General features: G+C 39.4%; 1 protein-coding gene across 1 annotated transcript; it reads left to right on the plus strand.

The window, feature by feature from the left end:
• The first annotated feature begins 720 nt into the window (after nucleotides 1-720).
• On the plus strand, nucleotides 721-19111 carry egf (epidermal growth factor). Its single transcript, XM_072396336.1, has 23 exons — nucleotides 721-1395; nucleotides 4182-4381; nucleotides 5062-5243; nucleotides 5726-5953; nucleotides 6119-6321; nucleotides 6433-6546; nucleotides 6773-6895; nucleotides 9168-9290; nucleotides 10792-10917; nucleotides 11086-11222; nucleotides 11475-11623; nucleotides 11914-12018; nucleotides 12455-12678; nucleotides 12976-13143; nucleotides 13397-13546; nucleotides 13645-13809; nucleotides 13908-14024; nucleotides 14845-14967; nucleotides 15263-15428; nucleotides 16668-16832; nucleotides 18153-18255; nucleotides 18563-18659; nucleotides 18761-19111. The coding sequence occupies exons 1-23, from the start codon at nucleotides 1269-1271 to the stop codon at nucleotides 18937-18939; spliced, it is 3474 nt and encodes a 1157-aa protein (XP_072252437.1). The 5' UTR covers nucleotides 721-1268; the 3' UTR covers nucleotides 18940-19111.
• The last annotated feature ends 524 nt before the right edge of the window (nucleotides 19112-19635 follow it).

The raw sequence follows: 19635 nt of genomic DNA on the forward strand, positions 1-19635 counted from the left end.
ATGTCTAGTCGTATAAGGAAGACGTCTTCTAAAGCAGTGGTTTGTAAATACTCACTGACGGTTTATAACTTCCATCGTCAGCAAAGTCATTCTTAAACCTCCAATTCATTAACCATAGAATATGTTACACTCACTGAAATCATAACATATGAGGGGGGGCATTCATTAACATTTTCATTGTTATCTGTCAGGGGTGAAATGTGGGGAAAGGTCAGTGCCCGTCTGTGTGGCACAACATTATTCTAGAGACAAGGCAACTTTGTCAGCAGTGTAAATCTTCTGCTCCTATACAGGGTTACTGGTGACGCTAATCCTGACAATATCCCAGTCATGGAGGGTATGAATAGAGGTTGTAATTCCTGGTCTCTGTTAGTTGTTGTCCTGAGTAAGAAGAGGGCAAACAATTTACGGATTATCTGCTCCACTTCTTTATAAATGACTCATTCTACTGATTACCTCTGGGAGCCAGATGAACTTTAACAGTCTGACACACTGACTTCTCATTCACCCACAGAAAACAAAACAGAGTATCTGCTATGTATATGGCTGCTGGGGAATTACATATTGTACTGTAAGCATGTCGAAATGACTAGTTTTATGGAATGAAAAACAAAACATTCACTTTGTTTCTTAATTAATCAATTAATCAGTTTGGTGGGATTCTCACAGCGTTCCATGTAACGGTTTATCTCATTGTCTCTTTTTCCCAGCCGGAAAAACTGTCCCAAACTGAGAACATCCATCTATATTCACAAAGGACATAGGTCAGTGGGTGGGGATTAAGGGTAATATGTTGTTGGGACGTTCAGACCAGCCTCAGTTTTTGCATATTCCTCATTCTGCTTGAGAAAAAACTGCAGTTTTTGAGGAGATTCTTCACAGATGCTGGACTAGCATGTGCTGAATTTACCACTGGGGTGTCAGGAATTTCAATCTTTGCCTCCAAAACAGACTGGCAGTCTGAGGGCCCAAAGTGGGGAGAGAGCAGCATCCCAGACACTTTTTTGGGGGGGTTGAACACTGCACTGACAGTATCGCCCTCCTCACTCAAGAATCCAGTCTTCTCAGCCGGGCTTTTGCATCCCTTTAGTGTGACAACTCCTGGTATGTGAATCCCCACCGTCTCACTCGGTTTAAGCCTTTGACAAGGATGCCAAGAGTCCAGAAGAAAACTCGATTTAATTTTCGGGAATTCTTGTGTGCCAGCGAAGATAGCGGGAATGCCTGAGACAAAGTGAACGAGCGCAGCAAGGACAAAAAGCAAGATTATGTTGGCTGCAACAATAACAACGGCGTTGATCTATTTTATGGTGCAAAGCACTGGAACTGTGGCGCTCGGTACTACATGTTGGGATGAGCGGATGTCAGGAGCGGGAAGAAACAGCAGCTGTATGGGTGAGTCTGACATCTCTCAGTCCTGGCTGATAAAAACAATTAAGTGTGGTCTTCTTGTTTTTAAAGCGTGCTTGTCACAAGTCTATACAATTCCTCATTGCTTCCATCATTCTTGGAGGAACTGGTCATGATGTTTTAACAGATACTAAAAGGTAAATAAGACAAGAGAGCAGACTTGGGCATCTTTGATAAAAACTAAGAGCAGGTTTGAAACAGAGCAGAAACCACTTTCATGAAAGGTACTCACAGATTTTCATTTAGTAATTCCGCAATAGCTATTCACTCAGTGTGCTGCATAAAAAAAATTTGATAGAAAAGACAGCAAACTGGACTGTGTTGTGTGGGCGTATCTCAGGTTGGGCTCAAGTTTTTAGTGGGATGCCACAGGAACATCACTTGTTTACAGATGGTGAAATCCAAAAGGTTAGCTTCATTTCAACAGTATATACTATCTCTTTACAATAAATTCTAATAATATATTAAAAAAACTAGTCAATGATCTCTGCCCACCATAGAGAGGTCTTAGATACAGTTCATTACCCTCAATTCCTGTTTTAGTTTCTTATGGTAAAAAAGGGATATTTACAAATGCAGGTCCTGAAACCTGGAATTTTAGATAAAAGACACTAATAGTACAAAATAGGACATTCAAGAAATTACATTATAGCAACCTGAAGTCAAACAAGGTGTGGCTGCTATAGTAAGGACAACATTCCAACACAACATGCCTTATAGAAGTCGACTTTACCTAATCACAACCCATAACCCAAAGCTGGTACACATTCTTAGTTGTGTTAATTAAATATGAGCAAATTGTCCTTAACTCCTTCAAATTTGTGCAATTTTCACCTAAAACGCCTGAAAAGGGCATACTCAAAGTAAATTTAAAGCTGCTGGTCTGACCGAAATTTCGAAAGTTTGCAGCAGCGGACTATGTGTCTGACAAACTATTTTACTGGAGTACATTAAGTGGACCCTTGCCAATGTAACAGGACCATTTTTGTTGGAGTTGTATCTGTTCTTAGAATACTGTGAGGCTTCACAGGTGAATTGATGGTGATGATTGTATCCTGAAATGGCAAATCTCAAGAGCTTTATAACATGTAGGCACATAGAAAGGGGAGCTGAGTTTTTAACTTTAAGGTGTTAAATGCATTTAGTAGAAGGGGAAGGAAAATATTTTGTATGGCAGAGTCAACAGCATAATTTTCAACTTTTTTCCTCATACGAATGTCAGTTTTTGTATTTTGTAGACGTCTCAGTGAATTAAATACACAATCTTTACAAAACCACAACCTAATTCAACAAGATTGCAAACGCAATCCTGTTAAGCAATAACTAAGTATATTACAAACAAAATCTCTAAAGAAATCCTGCCTCATGTTAAACAGTTTATTGACATATTGCCCAACCTTTACTAACTCTGTCTGTTGTGGGTTTCATAATTACTCTGTGGCTCTGCATATTTAGGCAGTTGATTATTTCAATTTGTCACAGTATAATACTGCATGACCCACTCAATGGGCTTATAATTCAAAATGACCACTTAAACTGCCCAAACAAATTTAGTCACAATTCAAAAACAAAATGTTTTCATTTGCCACAATTACATCCGAGTAGCTGAACTGAGTCAAGAAGCATGTTGACCGACCGGCGAACTTGTCAATCAATGATTCATCAGAATGCATCACTGAAATTCATAGCCAGAAGCCATTTTTAGGGCTCTCAGGCCAGACATTTTATTATGTTGTTTGTCTGGTGTTACTCACTGTTTTTGCCATTCCACAGAGTTAAGAGCAATGTCTCCTGTTGCACATGATGGTGTTATTACCACAGCAGACCCAAGGACTTTCTGTCATGAGTAACTTGGAGGACGAGCACATTTTCACGAGTTTCACGAGTTTATTTTCAGCTAAAGTTTAATGGGATCTGTAGCTAACAGCATACATGTTGGCATGCGAGTTCTTGTTTCATTTACAAATGTAGAAAAGCCACATTGCTGCTGCTCATGACTGTTTAACTGAATCTACACATAGTGTGCTGTTGTGATATTAAACCAAAAGCATTGAGTGAAAATAAACTGCTACAGCCTTTTACTTCATTCATTGCTGAGTATTGCCAGAGTGAAAGAACAGCACTAAAGCTATTTGTTGCTAAGGGATGACGCTTTATCCAGAAGCAGCTATGGCTGCCACAAATTTCACCCCATTACAGCGGTGAATAGGCATTTTAATAAGACAATTTGACAAATTTAACAATAAGTGCAGTGACACAAAGCAAGATAGGGCAGCTATTGAAATGTTAAATGCTGCCATAGCTACCCTGGGATCTGTTTAGTTAAGCTGACAGCATTCACTTTGAAAGTGTTTTTCACATGCATTAAAAGTCCACACCTATGAACTTACTGCACAGGTACAGGGCTCAAACATTAAAATGAATTAAGATGCTTCAGTAAGCAGCCAGTTCTGTCAGTTATAGCATAGACGTGAGTACTTAGTTCTTCTAAAATAATCTCAGATGTTAAAGCTTTGTAAATTTCCTCTAAATTCATGTCGCCCAAAGCTCATTCACGAGTTTTGGCAATTTTGTGACAAAAGTCCTAAAGTGTTTGCCAAATTAGTTCAATACTCACAGTGCCAAAAGCAAGTACTGCAGAGCCATTAGACTGCTGATTGAGTCCACACAGAGCAAATTAGGCTTTAAAATGACTCGCATTGCATGTTTTAAAAGCTTCAAAATGAAATGTAAAAGAACGATTAAAGTTGTGTGTGGTTAATTTCATTAAGCTTCACAGCCTTTCCTGATATTCGGCCATGGCAAATCCATCCATCGGATGGGCATCGACGGGAAGAATCACAGAAGGCTTGTGGCAGGTGTGGGAAGCTCCATCCTGCTCGACTTTCATTTCAAAGAAGAGAGAGTTTACTGGGCTGACAAACGCACAGGGGTCATCTACAAAGCATCTGTGAAAGGAGCACACAAACAGGTGATTATATAACTGCTCCAAAGTTGCTGAGAACTCAATGGGTGCAAATAGATTCCAGTCCGTTGCAAGTATTTCATGTTTTCTAATTTTAATGCAGTTAATGCGCACACTGATCAGCCACAAAATAAAACCATCTGACTAATATTGTGTAGGTCACCTTCCTGAAGCATAAGTTTAACCAATGAGGGCATTGATGCAGTTCTCATGAGGGCGTGCCGCGTTGTTTGGCTCTGAGAAGTCACGGCAGATCCTTTGAGTCGTGTGGCTGAGGAATGAGACCTCCGCGGGTTGGTTGGGCTCCCATCGCATCCTGAGTGACCACACTAGATCCTGCCGTGTTGCTTAAGTTGTTCTTGAGCAGACTTTTGTGGCAGTGCTTGTTTTCTTATTGGGGGAGGTAGCTGGGAATGCTGTTGCCATGGACGGGGCATGCTTGGTCTGCAACAATGTTTAAGTTGTCAAAGCAACCTCTACACAAATGCCACAATGCAAAAGAACACTGCATCGCAATGAGATAATCAATGTTATTCACTTCCCCAGCAAGTAATTTCAGTGTGGTAGCTGGTCAGTGCAGCAGTTTGGGCATACATCAAATATTTAGTTTATTTCTATTTTATTGTGATCGAGGTTCTTCTGGAGCTTCCGATAAAAATAATTTAACATGAATGTTTGTTTTCCAGAAACTATATTCATTTGACAAACACATCTCAGGCCTTGCAGTGGACTGGATTTGGAACAGTGTTTATTGGACGAGTGAAGAAAAGGGAGAAATAAAAAAAATGGATATATATGGGAAAAATGAGAGGACACTCTTAAGACACATAAACCAACCAAGCTCTATAAACATTGAACCCTTAAACAGGTAATCTATTCCATTTTACAGCTAGACAGATGTCATGTCCTCATGTCAATTTTTTTTTTAAATCTTACACAGGTTGATATTATATGCAAATGATTTTAAAATGACATGATAACAGGGTAAAAGGTTGTTAAACTGATGTTTACACTTGGTGTAGTTTTGTTTGCGTGTAACTCTTATAGAAAACTCTCCCACTGACACTAACACTTCAATGCATTCTGCTTCGCTGGATACACAACGGTGAACAAGTCAATTCTGTCCATACTAAATCAAAAGTATATCTAAAAATACTCGTCTTTATCCTTAACTACACTGAAATCAATTCAGTTATGAGACTCTAGATTTGGGGTCTTGTTAGGTGTCATATGAGAACATTTTTCATCACCAAGGGGGGGGACATAAAGTGTTATTTTATAACAGATAGAGTGAAAAACATGTGAGAATAAAATGCAAAGCTGTCAGTTTTAAAAACATTTATTTTGCAGATATTTGTTTTGGCTGTCTGGTGGGATGACTTCAAGCATCCAACGTTCTGATGTCACGGGGCAGATGATAATTACACTAATCAAGGTTGAGGAGCAAATCAAAGCGCTGTCGATTGACCGAGAATTAAAAAGGCTTTTCTGGGCTCAATTTGGTCTGCAAGGAGACAGCGCCATTGCCTCTTGCGATTACAACGGGAATATTCTACATATCATGGATCAGCCACTTCGGTGAGCAAGCTTTCGTATACCGATTAGTCATCCTTTTACCTTTAACTCCCACAAACAAATAAGCACTTCTGGGAATGAAGCTAAACACTTTAGTGTGAAAGATGCCAACATTAACACTGTTGCTATATAAATCAAAATGTAATATTCAACTTTAATTTTATTCAGATCTCAGTCACTTGGAATCTCATTTTTCCTGGAGCACCTATACTACACCGACGCTGTGTCTCTAGTTATAAAACAAATAAACAAGTACACTGGTGGGGAGCCAGTGGAAGTCAACATCAAACAAATGGCAAGGCCGCCTGTCGATATCAAGGTGGTACATCCTCTCAACCAACCAATGGCTGACTCTTCATCACCATTTCAAGGTAGACTACAACACAACTTTATTAGAATTTCTCTTTAGTTTTTGTTTACTTTTTGTAAGATAAATCGGTAGTGTTCCAACAGTAGACTCCACTGCTAATCTTTTCAAACAGGCTGTGATGAACAGAGTGGGAACTGTGTGAACGTGTGTTCCAGTCAAGCAGAACAAGGAGTTTGCCAGTGCAGGGAAGGGTTTGCTCTAAGTAAGCATGGCACTCATTGTGAAGGTTGGTGCAGCATCTTTAAATTAAACGATTACAGCACGAAGAACATGTTTATTCTGTCCGTTAACAAGTTAGGATCTTATCAAAGAGAACAAACCAAGCCACAACACTGACGGTATATGACCAGTGCTGAGATATCAGCCACAAATATGAAACTCCTCTGGCTGACAATATTTTACCCCCCCACTTAGAAATATTACAACATCGTATTTGTCTGTGTGAGGTACAGATGTGAATGAATGCGCCCACTGGAACCACGGCTGCTCTCTTGGTTGTGAAAACATCCCAGGCTCCTATTTCTGCACCTGCCCCAAAGGATATGCCCTGTTGCCAGACAGGAAGACATGCAGAGGTAAAGTATCAACCTTATTCTTGTAATACCGTATCATATCATATAGCCATTATTTAATTTATTTTTGTTAGTAATATGAGCATGAATAACACATGGAACACAGAAAATCAACTAATGACATTATGCACTAAACACAAACTATTAACGGTTATATTTACAAGGATTGAAAGTGCCTTCTGTTTGCTAATCACTATACAATGAGAAAGGACAGTTACCACTAAAACAAGTTTTATTTAAAATGTTATTTTGATCAACAGAGAGACTGTTGCTTTGGTTTTTAGATAAGATCCTGTGTGGTGCTATTAAAGATGGTATTTGTCTACCAGACTCTACTTTGACCTTAGAGAACTTATAAAAAGGCTGGGTCACAGGCGTCCAGACAGACTAGACATATGGGAGCTGCCAATTGTGTGTTAGGTTACTTGTGTCAAAACACTAACACTTTGTCACACTCCTGAAAGCTTAACAACAATTCCACTGTGAGGTTGTGTCAGGTCGATCGAAGCAGGGGCAGAATGTACCAGCAAAGGCAAAGTTATTTCTCATAACCTCCTTTTTGTAATTAGACTTATCTATTCATTTGCTGACCTACGTTGGAACCCACATTTGTGATAAATATAACCAAATGTTATATTAAAACATACAGTATGTTGTTTGCCACTTGTATCCCTGAACATGGTCATTCCTATTTGTTATAATGCAGGTTTGTTGTCCATTACAACAACAGTTGAGAATATAACTCAGACAATCAGATTTGCTGGCACAAACATATGTATGGCAGTCACAGGAGATTACATTGAAAAGGTGAACAAACTACAGATTCTGTACAAGTTCTGTAATATTTTGGTGTCCAATCGCACCATTCCCAGCCCTCTTTTGGTATGGTGTATTGTTACAGTGTTTTTGCCATCTAGTGTCTATACAGCGATTCACCTCATGAGCATTTGATTCAGAGCCCTACTGATATAACATTTTTCATTTATTTTCTTTATTAGGGGGAAATCTTTACTGAGTTGGGAATTCAAGTAACTTAATCAATATTCTTTTTGTTTCCAAGCAACATATTTTACAAACTAGTAATCAACTCCTTATGAAGACACTGCTTCCTCTGCACCACCGTCATGCTCAGCAGTGCTGCACACAGAGCTGAGAGTCTGTCTGCTGGACAAACTATGTGATTAAACCAGTAGTGAAATACTCCAAGCATGATTTTCTGTATTCTGTGCAAAAAAATGCTTTAAAATGATCAGCTAATATTAAACGGATACTGTATTTAAACAGATACCGGTACCGTGTATCTGTGATAGGCCTGTGTTAGCTGATACAATTGGCCAACTGCTGCATAGTCCAGCTCTAATCCTAATCTCTTCCCTTATAATCTCGCTGCTTTGAAGCCAAGACAATAGAAAAGGTTCACAGACACAATGAGATTAGTTGATGAGGTGACATTTGCAGTAGGGAACATATCTCGTCAGCAGCTTTGTGCACCTAAGCTATTTAGCAGATAACCTTTGCCAAGGTCCAGCAGAAAAGAAGCATATGACCAAGTAACAAGCAAGACAATGGAGATGACAGCAGAGATTACTATAAATGGGTGTTTTATGGACTGTTTTTGACTGAATAAAAAATTATACTACAGCAGTTTTAGCATCTTATGAGGGCATTATGATGACTTTCTAAGTTAAAACGGAGTGTGTTGTTGTTACCGCGTTATCACTGATAATGATTAAAATAGAGTAAACTGTTGTCAACATGTCTCAAATGAAAAAGTTAAATTATCATTTTAGCAGAGACATATTAGCTCACACCAGAAGGCAAAAAACGTAACTTTACATGAGAATCATGCCCAGCCTCTGTATTCTGGCCAACATTCACTTCTACAGCACATACCATTCACCTGTGAGCAAACATTACATCACTCTCACTGTGGGAGCTTCTCATCACACTTTCAACTATTTCATTGGGATTAGGCCTGATTTCATAAAAGGATTTTACCAGAACAGGGCCTAAGAGGCTTGTTGTTCATCCAGATCATCTACACCAGCTAGACCCTAAAATAACCTGGAAAAGTCTTGATCATGTCGCATCACTTTCACTAACGAACACAGGTATAATATGACATTAATTTACCTAACCCTAACCTTTTCAAGTTCCTCTAATATTTCAGGTTTCAAAATAGCTTCATTCCAGTTTAGCATATTTCATCCATTCATGATATAAGACCTTTACAGTCTAAAGGTGTACTTGTTTATCCATTTTTCTTTTTTTATAGAAATCATACCATGTGAAGGCAACATGACAAAATGTGGCCATGGATGCCTGGCAATGGAAAATGGTGCAGTGTGTGTCTGCCCTGAGGGATCCATTCTAGAGGAGGATGGACAAGCATGTACTGGTATGGATGCTAAGACAGTATTCAGGCCTCTTTCATAAGGCAAAAATCTGCCAGTTTTTAAAAAAAATGTCATTTTTATTCATTACAAATATGCAGTTGATGTAATTCTAATATAACCTGAAGTGTTGCTCGAAAAGGTTTCAGTTTTAATAAATAATTATTTCTTTTGTATATACTGCATCTTATTGTATAGCGAATATAAATCACTCACTGGCAGAGGATATGTCTAGGTATGCATAAGTGATACCCAGATGTAAAGAAAACTATTATGAGGTTTGCCAACGACATCACCTTCGTCCAAGAGAGTATAAAATATAATGAGGCTTTGTATAAGTAGGAAAATCAATTATTTTTTTTTGCAGCTGGTGGACAAATAACCTGTTCCTCTGGGTCGGTATAATCAAAGAGCTGATGATCGATTTTAGAGGAAAAGGGACAAAGATATACACTCCTGTCCACATGAGTGGAGCTGAGGTGGAGGAGGTTTCTGGGGAAAAATATCACAGAAAAAGTGTCGTGTTTATCCCACAATTATATTAAAGATTTAGGGAAATCCTGAAACAATTGGGCTCCCAGAAGGAACCGTAGAACAGCTAAGGGGAGAAATTGATTGGCACCATACCTGAACGCATCAAGAAGTGAAATGGCCCAAAACAGGAAGGAACTGCTTAGAACATTACTGGTACCAGTATAGCAAACATCGGTGTTATCTATGAAGTGTCTGCTCAGAGCCCAAAGGACAGAAAAAGACAAAATCCACCCCAGCAATCTGTTCACGCTGCTGGCATCTGGCAGCAACACAGAAACACTGACTGCTATACCAGCAGACAGAAGAGCAGTTTTTTTTTCAGGCCCAAAGTCGACTCACAACAATAATTTTTCTTGACTTAACTTGAAGATCATTTGTAGATGATGGTCTGTGAGTGTCATCCTAGGAAATAATAGCAGCACAGCAACACAGCAAGCATGAAGGTTTGAATTACGGTACTGACCGTTTTCATTGTGACAGTGTCTGGAAACAATTTAGGTTATTTAACCACTGAGGGTTTGTTGTAAATGGTAAATGGACTTGTACTTGTATAGCGCTTTTCTAGTCTAACTGACCACTCAAAGCGCTTCACTACATGCCGCATTCACCCAACTCACACACATTCATACAGCACGTCTTAAGATACTTAACTACGTGCTTTTTTCTAATCATTCATACACATTCATACCCCAGGGATACACTGGGAGGCAACGTAGGGTTCAGTGTCTTGCCCAAGGACTCTTCGACAGGGGAAGCCAGAGTCGAACCACCGACCTTCCGATTGATGGGCAACTGCTCTTCCTCCTGAGCTACAGCCGTTGTGTGTGCAGTGTTAAGAGAAAAAAAGAGGAGACATGGTATCCAGAAAGACTGATTGAGTTTGTGTGTTAGAAACATCTGAATTATAATGAAATTTGAAATAAAGCTGTGTTGCATGTTTGCCTGCAGAAACACAGATTTGTTTTGTTGCAGGGTGCTCATCAGCAGACAGAGGCGGCTGCAGTCAGATCTGCACCCCTGTTGCCCCTAGTAGGTGGCAGTGTGGCTGTCTGCCTGGCTACCAGCTTCAGCAAGATGGCAAACGCTGCATTGCAACTGGTAAGTCATACTATAGCAAAGCAGATGGCAGAGACAGATTAACCCACACAGAAAAACTATTTCTAAATGTCTGAATCTCACTGCTTGTCCTCTGCTTTTGGAGCCATTTTAAAAAGTGCAAAACCAAACTCTACTGTGGTCATAAAGTACAATGTTCTTATTCTTCAGGACCTCCAGCCTATCTGCTAGTTGCCAATCTAGTAGATGTGAGAAGAATCAACCCTGATGGCACAGAAGATCAAACCCTGGTGAAGGAGCCAAGAGGAACAATCTTAGCTTTGGACTATGACCCCGTCCAGGATTATGTAAAACCTCTTTCATCTTTTATTGCAGTTATGCTTCATATCTGTAAAGCTGATATACTGATGGTCTACTAAGGTCTCGCACTGCAGACAGATTAGAACAAGATTTTGGTGCAAGTATGTAGTGACATCTAGTGGTCCTTTATGGTTTCATCCGTTTTAATAATGATGTGTATATTCTACTGCCAGAGCACTTTATAAAACATCTACAGTTCTTTATATTTTTCATTTAATTCATCTTGTATGCATTTTAAGGTGTACTTTGCTAGTACAAGCCAAAAGACGATCGAGCGTGTTGATTTGAACGGTGGCTCAAGAGATGTTCTCGTCTCCGGCGATTTGGACTCTCCAGAAGGACTGACAATTGACTGGGTCCACCGCAGAATGTACTGGACAGATAAAAGGTGTGTGATGTTTGCAGGACAGTAAAGGTCGAGGATTGTTGCTGAAAAGACATTTTCATTTCTAAATCAAATACTTGCGTCAGTACTTTTTTTCTTTTTCATGGTTAAAGTTACAAAAATCAGAACAATAAAAACACTGAACTGATACTTTACTGAGTCCAATCATGGAGATGAGTTTTGAAAGTACCATCTTAGGAATTGTTCCAATTCTTTATGACAGTTGATGTAGTTTATTTTCTGTGTCTGTAAATATAGATGTACATATACACAGTATGTTTTTATTCTTTCAGCAAGTCAACAGTTGACTGCAGTACTCTGTCTGGATTGTACAAAGAAACAGTTGTGAGAGATGGACTACAGAAACCAAGAGGAATTGCAGTTCATCCTTTGGCAAAGTGAGTATATTTGGATTTTTTTTCTACGAATAAAAACACAACACAAACTAGAAGTTTACATACTGAAATGAAATGAGTAAAACAACCACAGCAAATGTGCTATGTATGTATCAGCTAGATTGATGCATGACATATTTTCTTTATGAAACAGGACAAAGCCCAGTGTCTCAGCAGTAATGCCGTCTGTTATTGACACTTGAAAGTTACACTTTTAGTTGCTTGAACATTGCCTCATTGCATTCAAATCTAAAATAAATACTATCAACAAGTTTCCCTTTCTAAACAAAGCTATCTTTAAAAAGTACAGCAATAAATCCTGTTTTTTTAACTGTTAACTGTTTAACTGTTGCTATTTAGTCACAAAACACACTTCAGTTAATTTCACACTAAATGATATAAAACTGATATCTGTGTTTTTTCTTTTTAAATTTTTGAGGAAGTTATTCTGGACTGACGTAGGGACCCAGCCTGTAGTGGAATGTGCCTCTTTAGAAGGGAGAGACCGCGCTGTCGTTGCTAGCACCAACCTTGTGTCACCCACCGGCCTGACCATCGATTTCACAGAGGATCGACTTTTCTGGTGTGACCAAAAGAGGGGGCTGGTTGAAACTGCTGCCTTGGATGGTTCAGATCGACGGGTCCTCTTAGAGAACCAAGTAGGTGAGAAACATACTCATGCAAACATATAGAGGTGCACTGAACTAAAATGGAAAAATATCATAGTACTGTTTTCTATATTACTGTAGTTTATTAAGCAAAAAAAAAACTCATTAAGAATGATAAATACAATGATCAAATTTCTCATTTAGTCCAGTTATCTTGTCTTTTCTCAGTTATCATTCACTGTCAAAACAGATGAAAAATAGCTTGTCTCCTTGAATTTACACGAACACGAGCACTCACCTGGAATCATTTGGTTAACTCAGGCCTTCTTGTTTTCTATTTGGATCGTCCTAGGTCGTCCTTTTGACCTTGCAGTGTTTGAAGACAGGCTTTGGATCTCAGATTGGGAGCACCAGCAACTGAGGAGTGTACACAAGCGGACCGGGAAGAAACTGCAGCGGATCCACGGCAGCATGGTCCAGCCTGCATCCATTGTGGTGGTACATCCCCTAGCTAAACCAGGTACAGAGGGACAAAAATGACATTAAGATAAATGAATACACTTTAATGAAACCGATTGGCGTGTCAGGCTATTTTAATATTGCTCAACATTTCAGTAGTAGACATTTCAAGCCACAACACTTAATAAAATGCAAAAACTTTCCAATTTAGTACTGTTATATCTAGTGTGTTCCATATGTTGTTCAAAGACAAGTCAGATACCTTATGCACCCATCTTTTAGGAAAATCTCGTCTTTGTAACACTGCTCTACAGGGGCAAATGTCTGCCTTCACCTGAATGGAGGCTGTGCTCAGGTGTGTGAAAGCAAAGTGGGACTCGTCCACTGCTCCTGTCTGCCACGCCACATCCTGTCCGCTGATGGAAAAAGTTGCTTGCCTGCCCATGGTTCAAATGCAACAACAGGTAATATATCCTACTTCAGGTGCAGACCTCTGTATGAACTTTGAAGATAAAAAATAAATAATCACAAATGCTTCTCTTCACCATCTGGGATTGTACAGAATCTGGAGAAAGTGAAGCTTCTGATTCAATATCTTTCAAAAACAAAACATTTAATGATGAGAGCACGTCACTGGCAACACCTAGATCTACAACTCATAAGGAGAAGGCAGATTTCCACTCAGCTGGAGGTGAGCCAGCTCTCTACACAGACCAGATGATTTCAGGTAACAGTGCACTTTTAAAAGCAACTGATTTGCAGCTCTTACCATTCAATATTTTTGCCTAACTAAATATAGTTTGTGCACGTTCCCTGTTTTGTCAGACCAGAATGAGTGTTACTCACTCCGCTGTGATGTGAAAGCACAGTGTCTGCTGGATGGTGGCAACCCGAAATGTTTATGTCTGGAAGGTTTTACAGGTGATGGACAGATTTGTGTTGGTGAGTATTCCTGTTATTGTGCGGTAAAAGTGCTTTAAGGAGATTAACTAACATAACCTGAAGAGAGGGGTAAGGGTTAAGGGTTCACATTTAATGCAGAGGACCTTTTCACCTAATCTATTGTAGCAAAGGTTCAGCCTTCTCCTCCCTGGAGTCTCGCTCCAGCAGCATTTGCTCCAATAAGACTGTAGAGGCAGCCCAGTCTTACAGTGACTAAAATACATGTAGCATTTGTTGTGCTTGATTTCTGCAGCCACAGATCTAGCAAACATGCAGCTGAGAATTTTCAGAACAGATTCAATAAGGTTTTCAATTTTGAAAAAGAAAGAATCAGTTCTGAACAGTGTCTGAGAATACTTAGCAGTGAATAACAAAAAGAGCATTTAAGCTAGTCTGAAAGTTGTGGTCTGAATCTGAGGATCATTTGTATGAAAAATGTGCCTGGTTCTTTAGATAACATTTCATAGCTGCAGAGTTGATCTGAAAGTGTAAATTTATGTGACATTTAAGCCAGAATATCAAAAAAGAAAAGGCTAGAAAAAAAAAGCAACTAATCCAATAAATATCTGTCGTTATTTGATGAATTTGACTGTAGAGCAAGAAGCACTATATAGGTACATAAAATATAGTTTGTAAATAAAACATTAAAAATGTGATGTAAAAAGATACTTTTTTCATAATGTTACTAAACCGAGTTTCTAAAATATGTTGACACACAAACGTGGCGAAAATGAATGGATGGATGGACAAACGCATGGTTTTCCAATTTCTACAAAAAGTTTAGGAGCCTAAGTGATCTGCTCTTTTAACTTTGTTCCAGATATTGATGAATGTAAACTGGGGATGCACAACTGTGATAAACATGCAGAGTGTCAGAACACTGCAGGGAAGTATCTGTGCAAGTGTCTGACAGGATACTACGGCAATGGGCAGACATGTCAAGGTGCATCTTCATCATTGTCATTACCATGTTTTTTATTTTCCACACTTTCAAAATGGAGTTGTCTTCTGTTTTATGGCTAACACCACCGTGATACTGTACCATAATTCTCCACCGATCCAGGTGTTAATAGCTTATCTGTGATGTCAGATGATCCCTTTCATCATGGATGAATATTACAGGTTTTCGGCGTGTCACCTAAAAAAGCAGCGAACCGATCAACACACTTTGGTTAAAGGGAATGGAATAGTGCCATACTGTCTGTAATTGTCTAATTAAATTAAATTGTCCTCTCAAGAGCTGGAGACCAAATCACCATGGGTGACGCCGAGAGGCCCTGTTGATGTAACCACCTGGCACCCCAACAGCAACTCTGTCGAAAAGTGTCCCTCCAGCCATGAGGCCTACTGTCTGTACCAGGGGGTCTGCTTCTACTTTCCTGAAATGGAGTCATATGCTTGCAAGTAAATAAACACTGTCAATTTCAAAGCCATTTAAAATATGCAATGATTTAAGATATTTAAGAGATCTGTTGGGGGAAAATTTCTGTTAATAAAAAGCAGTGCACAGGAAACTTTAGACTCAACATCACTAATATTCTTGTGCCAGCCGACAAGCAGCAGATGTCACTATTGTTCCACGATCAAAGCCTTTGACACATGAATAAGTAGCTGTGAGTGAGGAGATTCATATTTAGCACAAACGGTATACATCATATCTTTAATCACAATGTTTTGTTCTTTAATGAAGGCACACTGTCAAAGTTTGGGCAAACCTGGACAATTTGCGACCTTTGTCATAAAGTGTTTCAAACTGGACGGCTTATCACATACCCTGAGATTATGTTTAATGTAGTTCATGCAGCACTTCTGACAAAATAACTTTCTTTTTGGATTTATTAAGTTAAAAAAATAGTAAATACAACATCAAGACGTTCTAATAACCCATCAGATGACTCAGGCAGGAAGAGCAAGGCTTGCCTCAGGCAGGGGAGAACAGCTGACTCTGACGGGATAAACCATCAGTTGCCGGTGAGAGCACTTTGAAGAAACTCCTAAGCCCAACCAATATGTCATCTCTGGAAGAAGGCAGAGTTTGAGCATTTTTAATGGCCTCACCCACATCCCCAAGTGAAGTCTGTGTGGCAGTTAAAAAGCTTTTCCAAACAAGGTGACAGTCGTGGATGAGATTCACCCACAGATGCGGGGGATTCTGGATATTATTGAGCTGGCATGGGTGACTTCTTCAGTGTCAAGAGGAGTTTGAGAGGCTGCAACGCTACAACAGCAGACTGGGATAGTTTGTCAGTGAGGGTCATTCCTGAAGCTTTTACTGTCCTGCTGATGAAGTCATCTTCCTCTCAGCTCTGTCACTGACTGTATATTATTTGCATTAACAATTTAATGACATCTACCAGAATCTATGCATCTCTTTGCATTATATTTCTCATGCCACTTTATCAAATCTTTTCCCTTAAAAAATGGTCATATTTTAGTCATACAAGATGGATTTAGTAGTATGGATTTAGAAGTAATTGCATGCCTTTTCTTCACGTGAGTGTGTATAAATGATTAGAATTTAACCTAAATATCTTAAGTTAGACTAAACTTGAGCCCAAGCAAAAACAAACACAAAAAAGATCTCCTTATTTCGTTCTGTGTATCAAATACCAAATAATTTAATTTATCTTTGACATGTTGCAGTTGTGTATCAGGATACATGGGAGAGCGCTGTCAGTTCAGTGACCTGGAATGGTTGGAGCTTCAGCAGGCTGAGAAGGAGAAGAGAAGGAATGTGGTCATTGCAGCCTGCATGGTGGGGTTCATTTCCCTGCTTTCTATCACAGCCTGTATCACCTACTGTTTCAGGTGAGAAGGAATGGAGAAAAAGGATGGGAAATGTGGGATGTGGCACACAAAGATGATTAATTGGAAGAAAATTTGACATGACGAAAAAGAAAAAAAAAAGGGAAAGAAAATAGGGCTAGAAGCAAGAGAAATTAAGTGAAACGCATCTAGGAAGACAAGCGGTAAATCAATCTGAGCAGGAAAATCATGATTCGTCTGCAGTGAGCGGCTGAAGAAATGTTCCAGTGGAAGAAAGCAATTATGAAATACTTTTTTCAACACTACAAATTTATTTTGGAAAGTTAAGGATATTAGGGAAAATGGTAAAAAAGTAAAAGCTCATTTGATTCAGGTTTTATTGAAATGGTGAATATGAGAGTCATGTCATAGCCTTAAGGGGGATGTAGGGGCTTTTCCACCCTAACAGTTAAAAAAATCTGGGAGAAGCTCAGTTATGTGCCCCCCAACATATTGGATGTGTGCGCCGCAGTAAAGATGTATATTACAAGTATTCTTAGGTGTAGTTTCTGTATACTCGGAGCGCAACCAGCCAGAGAGGACCAGCTCCAGTTGTGAATGAGCTGATGGCATTTAAAGGTGTCTATCAAACTCAAAGTGGCATGAGCCGTGTAATGGAGGTGTCTCAGTATGACAGCAGGAGGTCGGGGAGCAGATCACAAGTGGAACAAATGACGGCACGCAACTCTGGTTAGCTGAGTGAAGAGCATACATAAACCACATACTGTGACGCCTCCTCCCTTTCATTTTCACCTGTGATGTCTCTAAGTAGCTGATTTGTGTTACAGTTTCACAGGCTTATGGACAAGGCTGCTGGCATTCTCCAGCCTTTTGACTCACAAAGCAAACCCCTCCCCTCAGCCTACTACATCCTAGCATTTACACTCCTGGTTCCCCTGTGGAAGTGGCACGCTTTCAATTACATGGTTGGTTTAGCTTGTTCTACAGCAATTACACATAAAAATAGGTCATTTCTCAGCTACAAAATGGAGCTGGTGAGGTATGACCACCGTGGAAATGCTACATGGTCGCCAATAGCTCTGTCTCAAATTGCCTTCTGCACTTGACTGAAAGTGGACTTGTGCACTGTTTAAGTTTGCTGGTTTAGTTTCCTCTGCAAGAGATGGACACTGAAGAGGAGTTGGGGAGCAAGAAAAACTAACTTGGCCATTGAGTTTGATGCGGGGAAAAAATTATAATGAGCAGACAATAATACCATGCTGTGAAGGATTCTAACTAAATTTCTTGACTTGAATTTCTCTGAATGTTATCCTCAACATGATACACAAGATCAACTTGAGTGGGTTTTCATTTATTCTGCAGAGCTAGAAGAATCTTCCACAAACAGCCCTCAGTGGATAACGTGAGCGAGATCAGCGTCACAGATGAGAGCATGTTGGAGACGACCACTACCTCTGCTCCAGGAGTAAGGCCACTATACCAGCACTCAGCCATTTATACATAACGAAGAAAGGGAATTCTTATTCTTCTTGTTAAGTGTAGCTTTTTATCAGTGCAAAGCATGTGTTGCACTCAAATCAGTATGAAGTCAGGTTAAGCCAAATTCAGTGATCAATATCTATATCTGAGTACATAAACAGTAACTCTTGTGTTATTTTGATCCAAAACTTCACTAACTGAGGACATCATTTCAATAATCAATGAAGTGAAAATTCTAAGAATATTTATGGAAACTCATCAGCCTGTTAACAAATTGTTGTACGAATCTGCAGTTCTACACAGCGGCAGAAAATGGCGTGGAGGTAAAGGTCGTTCCACCAATGGGCTGTCCAAGGAGAGACGTCTGTCCATCCTGCTCTTCAGAGACGGGTAACACAAATGAACCTTAACTTCATCCTAAATCTGACTACGACTAAAATTAATCTGTTCATATCATGCCACCTGTCAATTTAACACATTTATTTTGTCAGACGCCAACCCCACGTCTCAGGAGTCAGGAACGCTGTCCAAACACAATAGAGGGTATGAATGTTCCATGGTGTCTGCTGTTGCCATGGAGACCACCCAATCTAATGTCCATCCCTCAAGCTCAAATACTGGGAATGGTACGTCTTTCAAGTCACCCAGTCCGGAGTCACGTCTTTCCTAGCTTAACAGGAAGACTCTCACAGTGCTATAACCTTCAACATCAAGCTTCTGTAAATACCGACGTTTGTTGGGAAAAAAGGACGGTTTTTTTCTGTTTGTGTGGCCGTCTTGTTGGTCTTCTTTTAAGGAAAATATATTCAACATGCAGGCTTTAGAGCTTTGTAAAAACTGCTAACGATAGCTCTCTTATAAAACTAAATTCAAATTGCATTGTACCAATACAAGTATCCCTCTTGACCTGAGTTTAAGAGAGCTAAAACTATGTTTTAGAAAATCCTTTTTACAAAATACAGCACTGAGATAAACTCCTCTATCGTGTAATTTGTGTGGTAATTACTGGGGGAATAAAGGTACACAAACATCATAGTTTGGTATGTTAGCTACCTTGGTTATGGACTCTTGGTCATATGCTTTTGACAAAGGAGAAACAAAAGGCATATAATTTATTTTTAATGATTCATCATTTACCCAAAGAATGAAAGTCTAAATGGCCCTAATTATTACACAATCAGTTGAGTCAATTAACTGCGGCCCACACTCTTTACACTGCGATAAAGAAAGACTGATTTTTTTACTCAAGTATAGAATGAAATAAAAATGGTCTTATAGAGCTAGTGTCTATAACCTTAAAGCCAGCAATGCAGTTTCAGCTAATAAACCGTATAAGTCAGTCAACACTAAGGACATGTGTGGGAAT

The sequence above is a fragment of the Leuresthes tenuis genome, unplaced genomic scaffold (genome assembly GCF_036924035.1).
Source record: "Leuresthes tenuis unplaced genomic scaffold, fLeuTen1.0.hap1 SCAF_11, whole genome shotgun sequence".
NCBI classification, from domain to species: Eukaryota; Metazoa; Chordata; class Actinopteri; order Atheriniformes; family Atherinopsidae; genus Leuresthes; species Leuresthes tenuis.

Excerpts from the sequence above, each read along its gene's own strand:
- egf (XM_072396336.1), top strand. The coding sequence starts at position 1,269 with ATGTTGGCTGCAACAATAACAACGGCGTTGATCTATTTTATGGTGCAA. Across the intron at positions 18,256-18,562 it reads CCACTACCTCTGCTCCAGGA|TTCTACACAGCGGCAGAAAA; the intron begins GTAAGGCCACTA and ends ACGAATCTGCAG. Across the intron at positions 18,660-18,760 it reads ATCCTGCTCTTCAGAGACGG|ACGCCAACCCCACGTCTCAG; the intron begins GTAACACAAATG and ends TTATTTTGTCAG.